Source organism: Rissa tridactyla, chromosome 4, assembly GCF_028500815.1.
Source record: "Rissa tridactyla isolate bRisTri1 chromosome 4, bRisTri1.patW.cur.20221130, whole genome shotgun sequence".
Taxonomy (NCBI): domain Eukaryota; kingdom Metazoa; phylum Chordata; class Aves; order Charadriiformes; family Laridae; genus Rissa; species Rissa tridactyla.
In genome coordinates this window covers 55067736-55089782 of record NC_071469.1, presented here as the reverse complement: position 1 = coordinate 55089782, position 22047 = coordinate 55067736, and the positions used below count along the sequence as shown (strand labels likewise).

The window sequence follows — 22047 nt, the reverse complement described above, 5'->3', positions numbered from 1 at the left end:
TGTGAATTATGCAGAGCCGTCCTGGGATTTACGCAGCGGTGTTGAGATCTCATCTCTGTAGACTGCTTCCAAGAGACAAAGCTCTTGCCACATCAGCAGGCTTTTAGAGGTCTCAGTGCCTTTTCAGTCAACTGCACTTTTCGAGCTTTCCTCCTTTTACCCGATTCAAAAAGTCACAAGAGGGCCACCCTCCAGGGACTGTATTAATCCTCTTTTCCCATCCCACTCTGTAGAAGCATGCTCGTGGACTGCTGCAACCCCATGGGACTCTACTGAAATACCAAACAGCCCTGACCACAGGCAGATTTATTCTTCCACTCTGCAAATCAGGACTAGGATCACTGTTTCTGAAGGAAATCTTGGATTAAAAAGAAATACACCAACAGAGACTGCAAAAGGAAACTACGAGTTACCGCTTTCTGTTTGCTTTTCCCTGGACATTTGTGGATCAGATTTTCATTTCCATGAATATTTTAAAACATTTGCCCTTTTTGCAAAGCATGTTTGTGTCAAATACACAAATCCATAAAGTTAACTCTATGTCTTTTCAGAGCAGGGCAAAAAAATGCATCAAGCTTGAAGTCCAGGCAACGTGTATGTCCAAACTGGCCAGCTGCTGAGTGTGCTGAGAAAGCCTCATGCCAAACAAGCAACCAAGTTTCAGACAGGCCGAGGAGACACGTGTCCATGGCACCTCCAGCACCTGGAGGAATGGCTGGAAGGTACAGAAGTGACAACTAAGGATCAAGCCCTGTGTGGTCCTTCTCTGGAGATGACCCCTTGCCAAGGCAACCTCCATGCTACAAGCTGCCTGGCAGCCCAGCAAGGGTCTGGTTAGTTGTTATCTGCCAAGTGCTTCCCAAGCCACTCTGGGGCCATGGTAGTGTCCAGCAGAACAAAGAAGCAGTGAAGCTTGAGGCCAGGCTCTAATTAGCAGACCTGGCCAGAGAAAGATTAGGCTCTTTCAACATGCCTCTTTTTTCCTGACATCTCCTGTAAAGGCATCTTACCTTGAATTGCAGACAGTAAGAAAGAAACATGGAGTAATTTATTTCATCATCCTCTGCCAGAGCAAGATTGTTCCCTAAAGCATATTTTTTAGTGATTTGTTCTGCTTACCTTTGGAAGACACAAGTAATAGCCTTCATTCCTTTCATACGAAGACTAATAGACATCAACAGTGGGATTTTTTTTTTCTTGAAAAGGAGCCAAATGTCTTTTCTTTTTTTTTCTTAATTCTATCTTGCTACTGTTAGTTAATGTTCTTGCAGCAGTCCTTGACTATTTCTCTCCTCCTCAAGGCCCTCAACCTCAATTCAGGTCTTTCCTTTTCCTGCCAGATTTCAGCCAGCTTATGATATCTTTATTATTTTAAACTCCCTGGCAAGGTCATATCTGTGTTCCTACAGGTATCTTCTAACAACCAGACATTTTACTGAGTGACAAGAGAAGGGAAACAAATAGCTGATAAAGCCCATGATTTTAACTACCAGTTCCTTCCCAACCATTTAAAAATGATTGTGGTAAATTTTGGTAAAGGTTCAGACTAAGTATTGAGAGACAAAGCAACATTGTTTTTGGTTTTGTTTTTTTTTTTTTCAGAAAGAATATTTTAAAAGTGTACCGGAGCAGGGAGTGGATGGGCATGTATAGGGTTAATCTTGTCTGCAAAGTAATTGAGAAAAATATCTACTGGTTTCTGAGGACACTCTATTACCAGCCTAAGGTAGGAGAGCCTCCAGGGATTTAAAAGCAGTCAATAGTTCTAAAAAAAGACAGAGCAAGCCTTTGGATCTGGTTGATATTAAGTTAGAGCAATAAGTCAATGTAGCTTTTCCATACCAGCACCATCTTCAGACTTATATACACAAAGCTGCTTCTGGGCTGCAAATGAAGCTGGCTCCAAGTCTGCTCCATGTTGTTCTTCCCTGTCTCTATTCTCTCCCATTGCTCTGGCTCCTCCGAGACTGTAGCGAGCCGTGGGATTCAGCAGCTGCGGAACCAGGTAGGGGACGGTAATTGTAGATAGGAGTTAGTGGTTGCTTCCTAATCAGCTGCCAGGGCCAGTGGAGAGGTGTTACCCTATTCCCTCTGTCAGCACAGTAGGTGTTGTCACACCAGTACAACTGGGAGGTACCCCAGGTGTGCCACTGCTCTTCCCATGGGGCTTTTCTGGGGACAGTCCCTAATGCCCCGACCTGGCGCCTGGGCAGCGGTGGAAGAGCTGGAGCTGTACGGAGGATATTCTGCCGCCTGTGATCACTTGCTTTAAAAATAAATAAGCCTGCTTCGCAGACAGATTTACTACCAGACGTGAGGGATTATGAAGCCGAGTCGCTTTGATTCATTAGTGCTCTCAGGGAGTTTGTGTAAGTTCCTGGAAGCTCTCTGGGATGGTCTTTAACCATCCTCTTGCTGTTACCTGATGGTGAAGGGGAAAGTTGGAAAGCACTTGTGCTGAATTTGCTTTTCCCTATGTTTGGTAATAGAATTTGACAAGCTGTTTAAAGAACTGAGCCTTCTGAGTTGTGCGGTGCCAAGCCATCCTTCCAACTCAGCTACACGTAGCCTCTTCTATTCTTTCCTCCCTCTCTATGATATTTAATCAACAAAGCCCTACCTCCAATTCCCTGAGGCCACAGTAATGCATCTTTCTGCATTTAGAAACCTTCCACGCATGTGAACATGTCCTTTGTGCAGTGATATTGTTTTAATTAGCCACGTCTCTCTTTTTGGCCAGAAATACATGAAAGCACAGCCTTCCTGTAGCCAAGAGGTGGCACAGCACCCTTGGTGCCCAGCTGTGGGTGGTGGGAGAGGCTCATTGGCTGTGCTGGGGGCTGGGGGCGAGGGATGAAAGGGGAGAGGAGACAGACTGTGTGCCTGGAGGGGGGGCAAAGCTTGGGCAGGAGAGAGGAGGGGGGAGAAGACAACCCTGGGTTGGGAACAGTCTGGGGAGGCAGAAGAGGCTTGCCTAAAACAGGTCAGAAAGCATGACATGGGACATCTGCTTTGTAATGACCAACATGTTGTGGAAAAGAGCTAATTCAAGAAGATGATGTTAGGCCAAAACTATTAGGAAAATAACCCGCGCAAGACCAAACTGTACAAGGCAACAGCTGAATGCTAGCATAATTGTCCTTAGCTTCAGCAAGACACAAGTCTGTCCCAGGTGGTCTCCTAATCCTGCATTCGAACTGCTTGTTAGATAACATGCTTAGTTGTCTTTTAGGCTTTGTCTCCTTAAAATTGTATCCAGTATTTTCCATCTAAGTCTCAGTCCATTCAAAAAGAGCTGCCTTAGAGACCTCTGAAGTTAACACCTCTCAGAAGCTCCTGTGATGTTCAGCCAATTTCCTTTTCATCAGAGACTCACTCCTCTTCATTTCTTAGCATTAGATTAGGAATTTTACTGAATATTCCTTAAATCCCCAGCCATGTAAACATTACCAATGGTAAGAAAAATATGCTGTTGATAGATGGTCCTTGTCCTGACCCGATCAAGCAATTGAATATATTATATACCAATACTGGCTAAATCATTGTCCATGGCCAAGCAATGCCTACGCTTGGGTTCTGCAATGCCTACACTTGGGTTCTGCAATGCCTCAGCTTTGTTACTACCCGACACTGCATGTTACGGAGGCTACAAGTCACAGTTTGTGGCATTTCCATTTTGACCATGTTATTGCTGTGGTCCACAGATGAGTAAAATGTGGGCTCCCTCTCCCCTTGGTGGGAAGCGAAACACTCCATGAAATGCTCTCTGAACATCAAAGCAAGGCTGGCAAAGCAGAGGAGAGATCTCCTCTGGCTTTCAGTTCTGCCATAAGGAAAAACGAACATAATCCTGACCCTAACTGTCTTGTAATTTTTATTAGCTCTCTTTGGCTTGCAGCAATGACCCTGTGAATAATGCATGCTGCTAGATGGCTTTCCTAAGGAAAGAAGGCTTACGCAATCACACTGTCTGCCGCTACCCAACTTCCCCTCACCCCACAATAACTCAGAAACCAGCTGGACGATTTCCACCAAATTTGGCAGAGGGAAAGAGGACATGAAGATATTTTGTTAAGTTAAAAAATAAAAAATGGAGACCATGTAGGGAAGAGACCTCCTTGTAGTGGCTTTAGTGAGGAACATGAGCTCAGTTCTTACTACAGGTCCAAGGTGCTGCTCAAATACTCAAGTCCAAGAAACACATTCATGGAAAATCAGTTTTCACTGTTTCTGCTGCTCATGCAATGACTTGTTTCTTCACAGATCACTCGGGGTGAGCCCCAGAAGTCATGCTCCAAGCCTGTAGCGGAGAAAGTCACAGAGAGCTGCCAGGAAATCTGCCAGTGCAGGCCACCTCCACTGTTACCACCACCTCCTCCACCTCCACCGCCCCCGAGGTTGCTAGTGGTGCCGAGTAAGTAGCCGCTGGTACGGTTGTGGTAGTACGCTGAGGGAGGGCGAAGCGATGGGGATGCCTGGACAGACGGAAGGAGAAAGGATGTGAGAGAGGGCACCGCTAGCTCATTTGTCATTTTCCACTTAGCAAATGGAGGAAAAAATGTTTTCAGTAGAGATGGAGATCTGTTTTCTGATCAATGAATAATGCTTGGCTTTTGGAGGAAAGCCAGAGAAATTCCCTCCTTTCATTGCATTATGTATGATTCCTTAGCTTTAAATGGTTCCCTAATGCCCCGGCCCTGGGAAATGCTTCCCTACACAGACATAGTGCTGTGCTTCCCCTGGAATTATGCGACTTGTTTCAGCAGGTATGCAGCCTGGGCACTCCAAGACAAATTAACTTATGAGCAGGCAAAAACTAAAACACTTTGCCTAGACTGTCCTGCAGGTTTGGCTGTCTTCAAGACAGCTCTACTGGTTGACGAAAGCATTGAGTCAAGTTCGCTGGTTTTAAATTGCTTACGACTGTAACAAAAGTCAGAGGCATGTCAGGAGTCAATGGCAAGCAAGCAGTTTTCCCGCTAATGCACATACAGGCTAAGGCTCCTCTATTTCTCTTCATGCAAATCAGTGCTCCTAAGTCTTACCCAGCCCATCCGAGCTCCTCTTAATTTCCAGCCGTGCATCCCCATGTCCGGCACACTTTGTGCCTGTGGTTCCTGCTGGCTGGCTCTGCCAGCTTCCCTCCCCAGCAGTATTCCTCTCATCCCCGACGCATGGATCCTTTCCGGAGAGCGATACCTGTGCTGGTGGTCCCTGGAGAGACAGTCCCCCCACTGCAGTGGGATGGACCTCACCGGCGCTACCTGTGCTAGCCGGGTGCGGGGATGTGGGCTGGACACTTTTAGGTCCCAGGGATTTGATATCCCAGCAAATCTCCTTAATGCTTCTACATGTTCGCAAATTTTTCTCTCCCTAAAAAGCTGCCTATTAATTCTTCTCCCTGCTTAGACAAACCCCCCTGGGAACAGTGTTGCAAAGTATATCTATTATCCTTCTCAGCGCTTCCCCCGAGGGAAAAGAAATCATTAGGTAGCATCATTTGCCTGTTTGTCTTTATCAGCGCCGTCCCCAGATGTGCAGAAGACAGGAAGAAGGCTTCTGCACAGCTTTTAGCCAGGCAGAGGACAGGCAGAATTTTGCAGTGTGTTTTCTGCTGGGAGCGCACTTTGTATTTGGGCCACGCTGCAGAAATTTAAGGCAAAGGCAGAGAAAAACCAGAGTGGAACACTTGGGAAAGGAAGTACAAAGACAGCTTGGAAAGCAGAGATGAAGCTTTTTAATAGCAGGAAAAATCTCTTTCGATGTTCAGGAAAACATCATGGACAGTGATATTGAAAATTCCCTCGATGTTTGTCTCACACTCGGAAAATAAAGTGCTTTGCCTCTCTGTTTTCCTGTACTCGGGGTCCCGCGTTGCCCACGGGAGACGTGGCAGAGCGGTGTGGGCAGAGGGACCAGCCCTGCGGCTCAGCCGCCAGGAGGAGGGCACCGTTGCCGGGCTGCTTCCCGACAGGCAGCTGGTCTGAGTGCCTGGATTTGTCTCCTGTGAAGTGGGAAGGAAATCAGATCAGAAAAAAAAAAGTCAGTCAGTCATGCGTTCCAGAAAGAGGAAAGGGAAACCAAATGGGCCAGCGACTGGGATAGCCTGATGCTTGCTCAGGCTGGATTGCCAGGTGCTAACCCAGTTCTAAAAATGAGCTATATAAATCCAGATGACTAACATTTAAACAAGTTATTTCATTGCAAACACAATGAAAAAAATAGATTACACATTCCTTTCACCAGTAAGCTTTAGAGTAGCAATCAAGTGCCTCATCTTGAAAGATGCTCTCATTATTATCAGCTGTCTAGGCACTGTGATTTAGCCCACGCGTACAGCAATCCCCATCCTGGTGAGAATGAGCAAGCCTCGTGGTTAAATATTGATGTTACAGACACCACTTTTAAACAGCGTTCAGAGGAGAGGGCAGTAAAGGGACAAGACCAGCTATTATTAAGTGGTTGATGCTAGACTTGCACTTTTTAAGTGATTAAAGTTAAGTACTGGAGAGACCTCTGCAAAAAAAACAGCAGCCCAGGAGCTGCAAGGTTTTTACCTTTATAAGGTACAGCGTCTGTGCCATGAAGCACTTCATAAAGGTGCTGGCATTGCTCTCGGAGCTTTGTGAGCCACAAAAGGCTGCAGCCTGCTAGGCACTTGTCCTTAAAAGCTCTTTTTGCGATCAAACTGAATGTTGTTGGACGTTTAGATCGTTTCCACGTCCTTCTGAAACAGCTACTGTGGTTTGCACCTGATGATTAAAGCCAAAGACACAAAATTCCTGTCCATCCAGTTGCTACGGACACTGACAGCTCAGTTATCTGCTAAAAGAAGCCATCTAGTGCTCTTTGACATGTTCTGTCTGGTCTCCAGCTGCTGCCGTGGAAAAGCAGGGGACCGTCTTTGTGTCCTCTCTATCAGTCCCACCTGAATGTTTTGCAGACCCTGCTTGGATGTAGGGCTGGATGGGGCTCTGAGCAACCTGATCTAGTGGGAGATGTCCCTGCACATGGCAGGGGGGTTGGAACTAGATGATCTTTAAGGTCCCTTCCAACCCTGACAATTCTATGAATTCTATGATTCTATGTATGGGATGGCACCGAGTAACTGTTTGTGAGCAACTGAATCACTCCCTGAAAGGCTTTTATTGTGTTTGAGGACAACTGAGGACTTTCAGGAACAATTACAGTGCATTTAGTGTCTCTTTAGACATTTCGATATTGACAGGTTGTTCCAGCAACAAATCTTTACCTCTGCTTCCTGCAGATAGGTTTATACAAAATCTGTTAAATGTTGTGAGTTCCAGAATCTGTGCATAATAACTGGTAAATGTTGTGTTTACTCTGAGGGACAATAAGCTAATTCCCTCCACAGACAATGAGTAGAACCATACACAAATTAGCAGTCAGTCTAAATACACGAGCAGTGGTAGAAACACCAACTTTCCAGGTTCTTTAGGAGACACCTCACTAGGACAGTTGTGTATGTACGACAGGAATGTGTGGGGCATGTTTCAGTGCAGCCTGAGGAGGCATATCATTTGTTCAACAATATGAATATGGGAAATTAAATTGGATCATGTGGCCTATATATTTCCAAATATGGACCACAAAATTATGGACTGGTGAATTCAGAGGACGGCTCTGCCACCAGAACTCCAAGCCCCAGGGAAGAAAACACAGACTGCTTCTGTCTTCCTTCAGCCATTACTCTGGGCCTCCTTTTCCCACATTTCTAGCTCCTTCACGCAGACCACTGGCATTTCCGATGTCCTTTCCAACCCCTGTTCTTGCCTCCATTGCATCCGCTCTCATGGGACATTCCCTCCTGGCAGCATATCCATGTGCTGCCTCCTCACTAAGCGGAGGACTCGTGGTCTGCCCCAGTGAATCCGTCTACTTTACGGTATCTAAATGAAGGCTAGGATCAGCCACGCTAGTCCCTGTGGATGCTGGTTCTTTCAATATTGCTAGTTCAGCCTCGTCTCTTTCTATAAAGTGGGACACATGGAGCATTTCAGTTTCGAGTTTCCTGGGCTTCATTCCAGATGCAGTTTGTTGGCGTCCCACTGAGATACTGCTGTCTTGTTCGGTATAGATGTATACCTTATGGAGTGACGGCCTTCAAGGAGAGGGGCTCCAACCCGGGTTAGAAATAACTAGGATGGTGGTGACCGTGTGGAAAAAGTGGTGGGGACTGTCAGGAGACATGGTCGCTGAGCCAGTTGGGGTTCCTCCAGACAGTCTGGCATATTGATGTTTCCGCAGTAACTCTCCTTATGCAAGCAGCAGCCTGCTCTTTAACCCGTGCCTAGAAAACTGCTCACTGATGAAGTGAAGGGAAAGCTCATGAGGCTCTGCGGGGCCTAAGGCCAACAAAGTTTAGATGCTGACAGCAAAGAAAAGAGGAACTTTCAATGAAATTGAGTGTGTTCCCTAGATGTGGCCGTAATGACCTGAAGGAGATACAGATGCTCAGAACCTGGCCTTTAATTAACCGTTTCTTTTTTTCCCCCCATCTGCTTTCCTCCTTGTCTCTGGATTTCAGCCAGGACTAAGGCAAGGTGGATGGAGTTCTTGTTTAGGCAGCATTTCTAACCCAGCTTCACAGACCCGTGAGATTAAGCTAGTTCAAATGATGTTGACCCTTCAAAACCTAAAATACTGCTGTTGTCAACCCTTAAATACTTTGTGAGCAGGCAGGTTTCTGCAGGGGCATTGCAAAGAAGAAAGGACTTTGTTTGGAAATAGAAGCTAGGCTTTCCAAAGGGGAAAGGGTTAAAGCTAGGCATACACTGCAGTCAGCATCAGTTTTAACCTGTGTAAGGTTTGAGGGGAAAAACACTTCAGAAGTGACTTCTTCAAAGTGGTACAAGGAAGAGAAAGGTTGTTCAGCATGAGCTCCTCACTTGCTTCTTCACAACATTTGCTGTCTCTGCTCTACCCATCTCTCACTTCGGGTGAGGAGTCCATGGTACTGCCGTTCCCTCTCTGGATGATGGAAGTGTCCAGTCAAACATCGCATCAGTCAAAATTTAGAGGAGGAAACTTAAATAAAAGTTTTTACCTGAGATCACTGTAAGCTGTACTAATACAGCTGAGTTTGGATATGTGAACCAGCCTCAGACTCATCGGACGCTTGCACATAGGTACACGGTGAGGTCTTCACAGCTCCTGACCTCAGCGAAAGTTTGCCCTGAGCTATCAGTTGAGATAAAGCACAATCAAGTCAGTGCAAAGCCAAAGTGAATGACATCACTGCAGAGGACTCTAATCTCCAGGCTGTAATTGTACGATTTTTGTTTTTCAAGGTGAAATCTTTTCCTTTATCTTTGGAGGTAGTGCATCTAATTAAGTAATTATTTGGGCTGATGAAAATGCCAAAATAAAAATGACCAGCTGCAGAAAGGGTGCAACTTTTTGGCAACTATATGAGCACAAATGTATAGTTTAATTTCAGAAAGTGTCCAGGGTCCCTTCAGTGCAAGTAGGAAAGCTAAGGACATTTGGATCTTTTAGGACAGATGGTCACCATATGTGTATATAGGCAGGAATCTGACATACAGGAACAGTCTGGAACTTCTTAAACTTTGAGTAGGTTTTAAAGCAACTACAATTTGCAGATTTGGCTTGCTGACTGCTAACAACATATCCCTTCACAGCAGGAACTTGTTATAGAAATAAAAAACTTATGTCTGTGGGGGATAAGAGAATAAGAAATGTTTCTTCCCTAGGCCTTTCTATGACGTAAATCCTGGTGGTAGAATGGACGAGGTGACCCAGAGTAGATCCAGAGAATGAGTTTGAGCCTCATGCTGAGCACTGTCTCCGCATGGCCATTCAAGCAGGAGAGCTGATCCTGATGCTCACTGCATCGCTCCTTGTACTATGTGGGTACAGATGTTGGTGTGCTTGCCTACACAATGCCAAAAAGACTTTTGGCCTTGGCAGAGGTCTGTGATTGGCCCCCAGGAGTTGAGGGGAGGTTGTGATTGCAAACTGAATTGAAGTCCTCCTGGAGGCCACCACATGTCAGCCTGCAGGCAGTCGTGTTGGGTTAGACTGCCTAGGGAAGTGGTGGAATCATCATCATTGGAGGTATTTAAAAGACAGCTAGATGTGGTGCTTAGGGACATGGTTTAGTGATGGTTTTGGTCAGTGTTAGGTTAATGGTTGTACTTGATGATCTGAAATGTCCCTTCCAACTTAGGCAATTCTATGATTCTGTGTTTTAAAGCATGATGTGCCAAAGAATTTGCTGTGGGCAATCTGGTGTAGCTGCAGCAGTTGAGCATCTCAGAGAGCTGAGATGCTGAGATTTAAAGCTGACTTTAAATTTTCCTTTGGGTAGGCCTTTTGTCTTGTGAGTGCTTTGTGCCTTTCCAAACATCTGTGCAAATACAGTTCTGACCCTCAGGACTCAGCTGGCAGGACCAGCCTTTACCAGAAGGACCAGTTCTGAGTAGTTTTGAGATACTTGGGCACACATGAGGAGTCTTGGATTAACTTCTCCGAAGTGCTGATGCCCAAAGGAAGATGTTTTCCTCCATACTTCATACAACATAGCGACTACCGAAACTGAGCAGTAATGGAAGAGAACTACAGGAGCACCAAAATGGCAGGGGGCACATCATCTCCTACACCAAGACATTTATGGTAATGACAGCTACTGTGAGAGAACATTGTTTTACCACAAGTCTGGTCTAGACAGTGATTTTTTTTAAATGTAAGCAGAATGCTGAAACAGGGAAGCCCTTTCAGTTTTGGTAACACAGCTGTCATACTGTGAATTACAGTCTTCTGTGAGAGCATTGTTTATAATTTACAAAGCAAAACCAAAATTCAGTTCTTGTCTTCTCCCACGTACACTTCCATTTTTCTGGAGGATTGTGACTCTAAGAACTGGCAGTAGGATTTTGAGGCTTTGAAATCTAAATTGAAATCCAGCCCTGCAGCTGGGAGTCATGAATGATGGCACATGCAGAGTCTAGTGCAGTCCCCATCGTGTTGTTTTCACATCACAGACGCTACCTTCTGTGTTAGCACAGTGAACCAAAGCATTAAGCATCCAGAATGGGATTTAGGCAGAATTCACCCACCTAAATCAGAAAAACAATGATGAGATTTCTTGCCTCAAACTGCAGGCCCCTCTGATTTTATCACTAACGACATAAAGACTTCAAAATCCTGATTTTTTTTGCATTTAGCACAGTTATTTCTGGCGTAGGAATAAAAGTTACAACTCCTCGCCTCCCAGTCAAAATGAGAAAATTATTTAGGGTGAGGAGATTTCTTAAGCAGCAATCAAATATGAAGTTTGAAATAGCTTGGACATCTGGGATGTTATATTAAGTCTGAAGAGCTGGATTAGTGACTGGAAAGCAGGTAAAGACAGGAAAGGTTCATGCTAATACTTTCATCATGGGATTCGGCTGTCACTCGTGCACCCAACATCTCCTCACACCGGGCTGTTGTAAATTCCCTGTCTATCTTTGTAAAACACTGGTTCCATCAGACTGTCAGTCACAGCTTCCATTGCTTTCCCAGTTCAGAGTTTTTCACTACAATAAATTCTGAAACGTTTTGTCAAGTCTAATTTTTATTTAGGCAAGTGATGAATCTTCCCCCTGCTCTGGGACCTTGCAGATTTGTTTTGAATTTTTCATGCAGTAATAAATCCATATTATGGAAAAATCCACTCTCTTGAAAATGTACTCGTTCATACATTTTGAAGTATTTAAAAGTAAGAGCCTCAGGCCAGATTTTGCAGTGCAGGAATCAGTGGGAGTTCTGTTATCTATAGATTAAAAGCATTGTCTAATTTTGAAAAAAAGAAGCATCCAATATTAAACTGATTCTGCAGTAGAACAGTCCTTTCTACTCTGAGATGCGCACTCCCAACAGCTTGATTATTTATTTATTTTTAAGCAAAAGGAGTTGGCTAAGCCGGAGACGTTAATTCCCCGTGTGGCTGGCAATCCATTTGTACATGCCTACCGTTTCACTGATGAAGAAGATAACAAATCTTCAGCGAAGTTACTGATGAGTCAGAGGCTGCCGATTTACAAGTAATTGTAGGTTCCCCTGCCGGTGGCAGAAGGAGTTGTGCCTCATCTCCACAAGTCACAGAATAGAATCATAGAATGTGCTGGGTTGGAAGGGACCTTTAAAGGCCATCTAGTCCAGCCCCCCTGCAGTAAGCAGGGACATCTTCAACTAGATCAGGTTGCTCAGAGCCTCATCAAGCCTGGCCTTGAATGTCTCGAGGGATGGGGCCTCCACCACCTCTCTGGGCAACCTGGGCCAGTGTTTCACCACCCTCATTGCAAAGAACTTCCTAATGTCTAATCTAAACCTGCCCTGCTCTACTTTAAAGCCATTGCCCCTCATTCTATTGCTACATGCCCTTGCAAACAGCCCCTCCCCAGCTTTCTTGCAGCCCCCCTTCAGGTACTGGAAGGCCACTATAAGGTCTCCCAGGAGCCTTCTCTTCTCCAGGCTGAACAATCCCAACTCTCTCAGCCTGTCTTCATAGGAGAGGTGTTCCAGCCCTCGGATCATCTTTGGGGCCCTCCGCTGGACCCGCTCCAACAGGTCCGTGTCCTTCTTGTGCTGAGGGTTCCAGAGCTGGACACAGTACTCCAGGTGGGGTCTCATGAGAGCAGAGTAGAGGGGGAGAATCACCTCTCTTGATCTGCTGGCCATGGTTTGTTTGATGCAGCCCAGGATGCGATTGGCCTTCTGGTCAGAAGTAAACTCTTAATTGGCACAAGCTGTTGTAGCAGGGAGGGCTAAGCAGCTGACCTGGAGAAAGCAGACCCATATTACAGGAAATGTATGTTCTTGTAATGGTTTTGGGCATTGTTTTTGTTGTAAACATGATATGAAGGTGTTGCACTGCCTGTGTAATTGCAACTTACAGGTAATTTTTAAGTCGATGTAGCAGATCAAGGAAGCAGCAGTGAGGACATTTGGGATGTTATCCCAATGTGAGTACGTAGTGTACATTAATATAGTACAAGCATAGGTTAACAACTGATGCCACTGTCAAAAACTGTCATTTATAATTATGCAAGTTAATTTAATGCTTCCACTAGTAAATCATGTCACAGTGTAACCACATATATATAGTAGCAAATTGTGAATTCCGAATTGTTATTAGAATGAATCGTTTTATAGTTTTGAAGTGCCTTTTAAATGGAGCTGATATTTCATCAGTTCTTGGTTAGAAATATTTTACACAAAAAATCTGTTCCTTGACAAATGCTGCTATTAAACTGGACTTTTACCAATGGAGCAGATTCTATTGAATCATCCCTAGACATTTTCCTTTCCTTTTGGAAGTGCATAATCTTATTTCATAGCTACTATCAAAGGAAGGTTTTTTTGAGCAGCCTGGTCTAGTGGGAGGTGTCCCTGCCCATGGCAGGGGGGTTGGAACTGGGTGATCTTTAAGGTCCCCTCCAACTCTAACCATTCTATGATTCTATGAAAGGACTATCAGTGGAGCAAAGGGAGGGTTTGGGTTAACCCTCAGTGTGATTTGGCAAGCTGAGATGCCCTTCAGCTTTGCAGGGCATCATTCTGCAGCGCTGGCTGCCTACTGCAGGGAGTGATGGGGAGCAGCATCTCTGCAAAAGCTCATCTACCTGTGCAGGTCCTGTGTAAAGCCTCGGGAAAGTGCAGATAGCAACCAGTAACCAATTTGCTTGCTTTTGTGCCTGTAAGGTAGCCTGTGCCTTGTCTTTTAGCTTTCCAAGAGTTACAAATGTACTCGTGAGTGGTGATTGAGGACTTCGTGTTGGGCATTTGGCGTGGTGAAATGACTTGATCTGTTAATGTGATGTAATTCCCATTTTAAGTATTCCATATTTTATGGACACTGCCTGAAAACTTATCAGTTGATAAATGTCATTTTATTTTTATTAGAATTAAATTTACCCCTGGTTTGGAAGGCATTTCACACTTCGGTTCCATTTTACTCTGGGTGGGTCATCAATTTTATTTCCCTTGAGTGGAACCTGACTACAATTTGGAAAAGCAAGTTGAGTGCACTAGGTATGGGCATTATTAATTGGTCTACTCAGGGACATTTTTAAGTGATAGCTGTAGCCCTTACTTCCAGCAATAACTGAGCTATACAAGGAGTAAACGGTGTACTATCAAACAGGAGGATTATGTTTATATAGATGCTGTACGCTAATAGAAGTATCTGCTACATAATCAGCCGTCTGTTCCCTAAAACTCAGACACATGAGTTGCAATATGGCTTTCTTTGTAAAGTGAACTCTTTAAAGCCATCTGTACTTACCAATCTAAAGTATGTGCCTATTATAGTCACTCTCTCCTTATAGTGTCTGAATGCCCAACAGGCAAGCCATTAATTTTTCAGAGATGGACACAAACCAGTGCCTTAGAAACTGCTGCTACTAACACATTAGGAAAATATTCCAAGCATTTCCAAGTCTTCCACAATCTGTGTCAAGAAATTCAGTCTGCAGTCGTCTGAAGCTGGTTTTGTATCTGCCTTCCCTGAAGGCACTAATTTTGACAAAGTTTCAGCTCCAAGCTGTGAGGTTTGTCCAATCTTTGCTATTATCTGGAGGTTCCCGAGCTCTTTAAAAAGCTGCTAAGGATCTGAGATAATATCTTAAACATTTACCAGTACCGCTGAATTTTACTCACGTTTCATAGCCTGTGACTTTGATGGCACCACTCATGTGAATAGCATTCAGCCTGAAGTTTAGCAGATCTGGACCTTAATTCTATACCTATATATAGAACATTATACCAAGAAAATCTGTCGTCTTTCTGTGGGATTGAATCTGCCAGCACCGAGGTATCTTATTAATCATTTGCTGGTGAAAGACTGGTCATCAATGTAGGAACTTAGACTTCCGAAATCGCATTTCAGCTGTTTGAATTTCAGCCTCCTTTGAAGGCCCGTTGCCTGTGAGAGGCGGAAGATGGATAAGCTTTCAGAAGGCTTGGTGGTGACGTACTGTGACTCCTGCAGAGGAGGCATCTTGCCCACCCTGCAGGGTGCAGCGAAAAGAGAGTTCAGGGTGCTGCTTCTCCCTCTTCTGGGAGTTCCCAAGACGGTCAACTACCCTATCAGCCACTCAGAGTTATCACATCTGAAACAGAGATTTTTTTTTTTCCTCTGTAAACTGGATTTGAGACCAGTGGATGTCAAGTGCTGAAGATCATTACTATTTTTAGGCTCAAAAGTGAACAGTAATTGCTGTAGAATTGATCAGCTGTGTCCTGTCCTACCACTCATGGGAGAGGAGGCTGTAGCACCCACCACACAGCAAGGAGAATAAGGTGTTCACCGTGCTGGCAGCAAGCGGCAGAGCCTATGGCCACGCCGTCACCGCACAGTAATGCGCCATCACCGCAACGCACTTCAACGCTGCCCGTGTTGAAGTTGCTCACACCTGTAATGAGCTTTGTGGTTCTCAGCAGGCAGTGGGGCTGCCACAGCAAACACCCAAACAGAAGCTTCTGATTTTTTTTCAACCTTGTTATGAGACGCAGGGGGGAAATCAGAGCCTCGCACAGCGGGGTGGCCAACTGGCTCCTTGCAGAAGTGGCCACAGGACAGGCACACCTGGGGCACGCTGGCAGGGGTTGGGCTGCAGTACTCGCTTGGTCTGCAGGGCTGATTACAGCCTACTACAGGTGTTAAGTTCATCCTTAAAACATGGTGGGATTTCACTCAACTCTGTGTCTCATAGTCATTTTTAGATCCTCTCTAGGAAATCTGTGCTGGCCAATGCAGAATGGAGGAGGGACATATATAGATATCTGTATGTATGTGTCTGTGTGCTTGTAGAATACTGATGGAAATATGCTTTCAGGTATTAGACCGCCAAAATGGCAAAGGCAGACTTAGCATGAAGGTTCAGTGTTTTCGGGCCTCTTTTCTCCAGGATGCTCTTTTCACTGCTGTAACATGATGAGGTCCCACAGTTTGCTGGGGCAAGCAGCTGATCCCCAGCACTGATTTTTTTTTTTTCCTCCACTGAAAGATAGCCATTCTGAAAAATAGCCGGTGCTTTCTGCCCATGTTGCTCGCTGCCAGAGAGCCAGACTGTGTGTTTGTGCAATGAAGTGGATGGTACTGTGCTGGCGCATCTCTGTGCCTCTCGGTGCTGCCTCTGTTCAAAAGAACTGAGAATTACTGTCCCCAGGTCAGTGCCCTCGTTGCCATTCTGCTGTTGTTCTGCCATAGACTGAGGCCTCGCTGCTGTGTTTGCTTGAATAGGTAGTTGATGGGAAGGTCAGGGAAATACAGCTAGTTCTTGTGGAAATCTAGATGAAGTGCTTATAAATTTACCTATTTGCCCTATTAGAGAATTGGGAAAGGAATAACAACAGCGCTGACATGCAGCCTTGTGTTGCACTTTTTATCCCAACATCTTGCAACAGTTTGGAAAGCTGGGGCTTTCCATAAAAAAAGTAGAAGGAGAAAGAGAGGCTGGGGGGATGAAGATCTTTCCAAAATCACCCAACAAGCAAGGGGGAGAGCTGAGGCTGGAACCCATGTCCTAAGAGGAATTTCTGCCTTCTACTCACGGTGACACTCTGCCTAAGTAAAGAGAGCTTAAAGCCTGTGTCATAAAACTCAGAAGATTAAACTTAAGGTTGTATATATCTACATACCCAAGCTAAAGCATCCTGGCTTTCTGAGTGCTCCGAACCTCTGGAAATCAGGTCACCTTCTAAAATAAATTCCAGGGTACTAATTTAACAGCAAATTTGCAGGCACTTGTGACCTGTTTCTTGGAGGCACCAGATACCCCCCTAATCTGACGGACAACTCCGGCGTTTCGGAAGGCAGGCCACCAAGGATGGCGGGGTTCACCTGGGCGATGGGCTCTCACAGGGAGGCAGCGCTTGGGACTGTCTGGGGGTGTCACTAGGACTATCTCGGTGCTGCCCAGCCTTGCGGAGAGCAGGGGAACGCAAGGGTGCCCACCAGGCTCTCCAGAACGACTGCCTTGCTGTGAGGAGGCGGCTGCCTTGCCAGGCGCAGGCTTCAGTTCTCATTTGCCGGGGACACAGAAACCCATAGGGTGTGATTTAATCAGGGGAAAGACAATTCGGTCCTTTTTGCTGGGGGAGAATCAGATGGCGAGGGAGGAACGGGGTCTCATCGGGAGGCGGCTGGTTAGAAAAACATGTGACAAAGTCGGATCAGAGGGCAGCGGCTGACGTGAGCGTCCATTGTAAAGATAAATGCCAGAGCCGAGTGTTAACACAGAAACTGGCTATGATGTAATCTCCTTAAAAGCCTTTTTTCCACAAGGCCTTTAAATGCTACCGCTTCTCCAGATCCTGCCTTAGAGAACAGGCTCTCCCTCTGTGCTCGCTAACCCCCCTCTCCTCCAAAAGACCTTGGCAGCTGGAACCATGTTTTGCTCCCAGTTGCGGGGTCGTACCTCAGTTCTGGCAGGTCCCATCAGCTTCACCAACAACCTAATAGGATTAAGGCTGGCAGATCTGGCCGGTCAACTGTTTGGAGCGCAGACTTTCCCTCCCTACTTTTTTTGATAGTCCTTTGACTGCCCTGCTGTAGGCACCATCGTCATCTTCTGTAAGCATGCAGGACACTGAACTGAAATACTGGTTTTCCTCTGCAGCCGTGCAAAACCATTACAAGTTATCACACCAGCTTGGCATCAGCCCTTCCTGGGCACCTTGTGGGATCCCTCCTGCTTTCTGTCCATCGATCTCGGCCACACAGAGCTCCCGGGCATGGTGTCAGCATGCCGGCCTGGGGCAGAGGTCTGGCGCCTGCCCGGGAAGTCAACAAGGGATTTTGCTGCTTCCACCCCTGTAATGCAGTTATGGCCAAATCCAGTGTTTGCATCTACTCCCAACGAGGAGGCAACACGATCCAGAGGGTAGAACTGGCTGGGAGTCAAAAGACATTTTGTTTCCTGGCTTTTTCACTGAGCTGCAGTGACTTTGTGCAAGCCGCTTCCTCACAACGTGCTTCGCTTGTGCCTGGGCGACCGATTTTTACTTGGGTCCTAATGATATGTTCATTTTCTAAAGGACTCTCAAATCTGCCAGGGAAACACAATTGCGCGGGACCTACCAAGACAGCGCAGCAACATGGGGCTTTGGTGAAATCCACTGCAAAACCCAAACCTAAATGTGTGCGGGTTCAATAACCTCTAAAGCTTAGATCTTAACACTTCAAACTCCCCCTCCCAGCTCCTCTGTCTTTCACTGGCTGTATCCAGGCTCAGGTTTTTTCACTGGCGGTTCCAGTCCTGTTTCTTGCAATGAGCTGTGGGCTCCTCTATTGCCCGTGACCTTCAGAAAGCTCCCGCAGAGCTGCCCCTTTCCTCCACCTCCTCAAACTCCAGTCTCCAAAACCAAGCACAAAACTGAGCATGTTTCTCATTTCAGAAGGGAAGTATTTTTAGAAAGGGGGAGAAAACTAAGGAGATGAGGGAACCGAGAGTGTAGAATAACAGCGTCTACAGTGTAAAAGCTGCGGGGGAGGGAATTTCTCCAGCATCATCCCACACATGTTTTTATTATAGCAGAAGTTCCTGCTGCGTAGTGATTGCAGTACCCCCCTTAAAAGTGTAGTAGGAACATATGCACAGAGCAGCTGCATGATATAAACTTGTCTGCAACATAATGTGATAAACAGAAGTATCATCTGCTACAGGAATAGCTGATTTCCACCAGTATTATTTAACCTAGCTACTCCAGGGAGGCCGTAAATCAGGACAGGCTTTCTGCTGAGCACACCACTGTTGCCTGGTAGTAGTTGTTTACCCGACTAGCTCGTGGCGCTCTGGAAATAGCCCTAAGTTTTTACAAGTTTACAAGCGACGGGCTTGGCACAGATCTATAAGGAAGTAAAAAAAAACAAAAGAACACCAACATAGATTTTTTTTTTTCTGGACCAAAATTTGCTCTAAAATCATGTGATTCTATTTTCTTTAAGCCAGTCTATTGCACATCATGTACAGTTACAGTCACGCGCCAGAGGTGAGGGTGGTGGGACAGGATCTAGCTGGTCTAAAGCAGTTCTTTGGTCTTTCCTCGCTGGGTAGCATCTTCCTCCTGTGCCTGTTCTCTGTGGCAGGATCTCAGGGAACAGATCCAGCAGAGCAGCTTTCTGGGTCACTGCTCTTTGGGGACTGTGATAATCCAAATACGTTCCATCGTGTTTGGATTTACTGGAAATGAACTTGCCCCAAGTGGACTTCATCTGTTATTGAGGCTGTCGTCCATTCCTGCTTTACATTCTTGCTGTGTTGGCCCGATCCCTTGAGTTAATGATGTCTTTTAATAGATCTGACTTCCTATGCTGCCCATCCTGTGCCCTATTTTACCCTCAACTTTCCAAACAGGCAGCAGTGTGCCCATCACTTTGAGCAGAACAGCCATGGGAAGCCACAGTGGTGGGGGAATCTCGTATTATATTGTATTTGTTTGATTTAATCCTCTCGACACTGCTGTAGTGTTTGGAGCTCTCCTTTGGAGCTTGCTTTGTTTCCGCTTCTCAGGGAGAAGCAAGGGGGAAGCAGCAGCAGGGCTGAGGCCACTTCCCAACTGTTGTGCCCAGAAGCTGCAATGCCAAAGCACCTCCATGCCAGACATTTAAATGTCATAGAATCATAGAATAGTTTGGGTTGGAAGGGACATTTAAAGCTCATATAGTCCAACCCCCCTGCCCTGGGCAGGGACATCTCCCCAGATCAGGTTGCTCAAAGCCCCATCCAGCCTGGCCTTGAACACCTCCAAGGATGGGACATCCACAGCTTCTCTGGGCAAATATGTGCAAGCATACAGCAGTGCATGTGACACCATATTGCTCCTCTAAGGTGGTCTGCTCCCAGTGTGTCCTCTATGTCATTTCATATCTTCCAGGGAGACAAGACTGTAGCTGCCATTGGGGTGCCAGGAGAGGGGCAGTCTGTGCCCAAAGCCCTCTGGCCAGCAGCTAGATGGGTTTGCTTATGACCATGGCTTTCCATGGGGCAAAGAAGTTGCCCCATTGCAGTTGTGGCCAAATCAGTTTATCTTTCTTCAAGGTTTAATGGTGCATACATGCTGCTGGCAACAGCGCCTGGTGCCGCCACCAGCTCACGTGGTTGAGGCTGGATCTGCTGGGACTCCTCCTGTCTTGGATCCACCACAGCTGAAATCTGGGAATGCCTCTACCTCCCCCTCCCAGAGTCTGCTCACGGAGCAGAGGAGGATTATGGCCTTTTGCAGGCTGTCTCCGAGGCCATGGTGGGCCAGTCAGGGATGGGGACTGACCCAGCCCCTGAGCTCCTGTAGATACCAGCACTGTTTTTGGCATTTGATGTGATGTGCTCCCGCATCTCCACTTCAGCAGGTCAAGCGTGGCTGGGTATGTTGTCTGCAGGCAACAACTGTGAAGGGAGGTTGATGAGGTGATTTTTGGACCTGCCAGGGAGACAGCGAAGTGCATCCATTCGTATCTTATAGCTCCTGTATCTTCAAAATGAATCATTTCAGACACATACAGAGGTGCCCCAAATGTGAATGTTTGCCTGTACGTGTTCAGCTGATGTAAGGAATCTCAAGTGCAGGGAGGAGCAAGAAGAAAAAAAGGAGTTGGCAGAGTTTCTCACACATTCTGTCACCAATGCTTACTAATTAATCCTGAGGCGCCACTCAGAATGCAAACACAGTGAACAAAACGATTGGCAGCCGTTTCATTTGTATGGATGCATAGGTATACCCCTTTATATATATATACAGACACACACACACACTATATTAAATAGATATATCCTTTCTATGTATATATGTGTGTTTATACACATACATATACACGTGTGATGCATATATGTATATACATATAAGTATGCACATAGAGTGTGTGTGTGTTTGTGTGTATATATATATATATGTGTGTATGTTTATACAAACACCAGGGCATTCCTCTCACAGCACGAAGAAACCAGACATGGTTTGACAAGCCTCTTCTTCATCTGTGAGTGGAAAACGGCAATCCTTCCATCTGTGCGCCTGTCTTCCCGCCTGATCACCAGCCCGAGCGCTGCCTTCTGCAGGCAGCTGTGGTTGCAAAGTGAACGTGAGCTCAGGTTCCCCTCTGGCCATGGGCAAGCCTCGGGGTGTGGGGACAGGACAGGACAGGCGTGAGGCTGGGGTGAGCGGAGGAGCTGCTGCATGGCACATATGCATGGCTTTCTGCCCCAGGAGGAGGCACCAAGACACTCCCCCCCATCTCCTGGTCAGCCTCCTCTCTCCCATCCTGCCCGAAAATTTTACCCTCAAATCCAAGAGTGGCAATGGATACGGTTGGAAGGGAGCACATACTTTGCCTATTCCTGAAATGCCTTTTGGAATGACAGCTGAAGATCTATATTTGTATCAAAGTCTGGCAGTACCGCAAACTTCGTTAGAAGGCTCTTTTGAAGGATTTGTTTTTCCCATGCTGGCTGCCTCTTGCTGTTAGCAGCCCTGGGTAGACACAGCGTGTTCCCACCACGTGGATTATCCAAACACATCTGTAGTGGTTCCTACGTGACAAAGTACAGCAAACAAAGAGGGGATGCTGGAGCTGCCACTGGCTCACAGATCTCTCCACACCCTCCATGGGTTAAGTAACAAAACCTTCACCCAGAGAGCCCACAGCCTCCGGGGCTCTGGGGACGGAGCTCCTGACCTTAAGCAAAATTCAGAGCAGCACTTTTGAATATCATCGTGCAGATGCTGGGACAAGGTCCTCAGCTGGCACAGGTCTCACAGATGGGTGGACTTCTACTAGTTTCATAGAATTATAGAATAGTTGGGGTTGGAAGACACCTTTAAAAGCTATTTAGTCCAACTCCCCCTGCAAAGAGCAGGGACAGCTTCTACTTTACATCACTTGAGCTCTTGGCCCCTTTTATTAGCTGCCCAAGGCTTCATTCTGATGAACAATTAAGTTAATCAGCATTAAGTTAATCAGCACTCACTTTGGGGTGAATTTACACTGCTGGGGGGGGTGAAGGGCCTTATGTAAAAGTAGACAAG

The 22047-nt window shown here is 46.1% G+C and overlaps 1 protein-coding gene across 3 annotated transcripts in view; it reads left to right on the top strand.

The window, feature by feature from the left end:
• PRIMA1 (proline rich membrane anchor 1) overlaps positions 1-22047 on the top strand; it is a 54764-nt gene that overhangs the window by 2153 nt on the left and 30564 nt on the right. For all 3 annotated transcript variants that reach the window (XR_008466327.1, XM_054200783.1, XM_054200784.1), the window contains exon 2: positions 4264-4414. Coding sequence is in view for 2 of the 3 variants with exons in the window: in XM_054200783.1 (XP_054056758.1) it covers positions 4264-4414 (151 nt within the window). In the remaining variant the exon portion in view is untranslated. The remainder of the gene's footprint in view (positions 1-4263; positions 4415-22047) is intronic.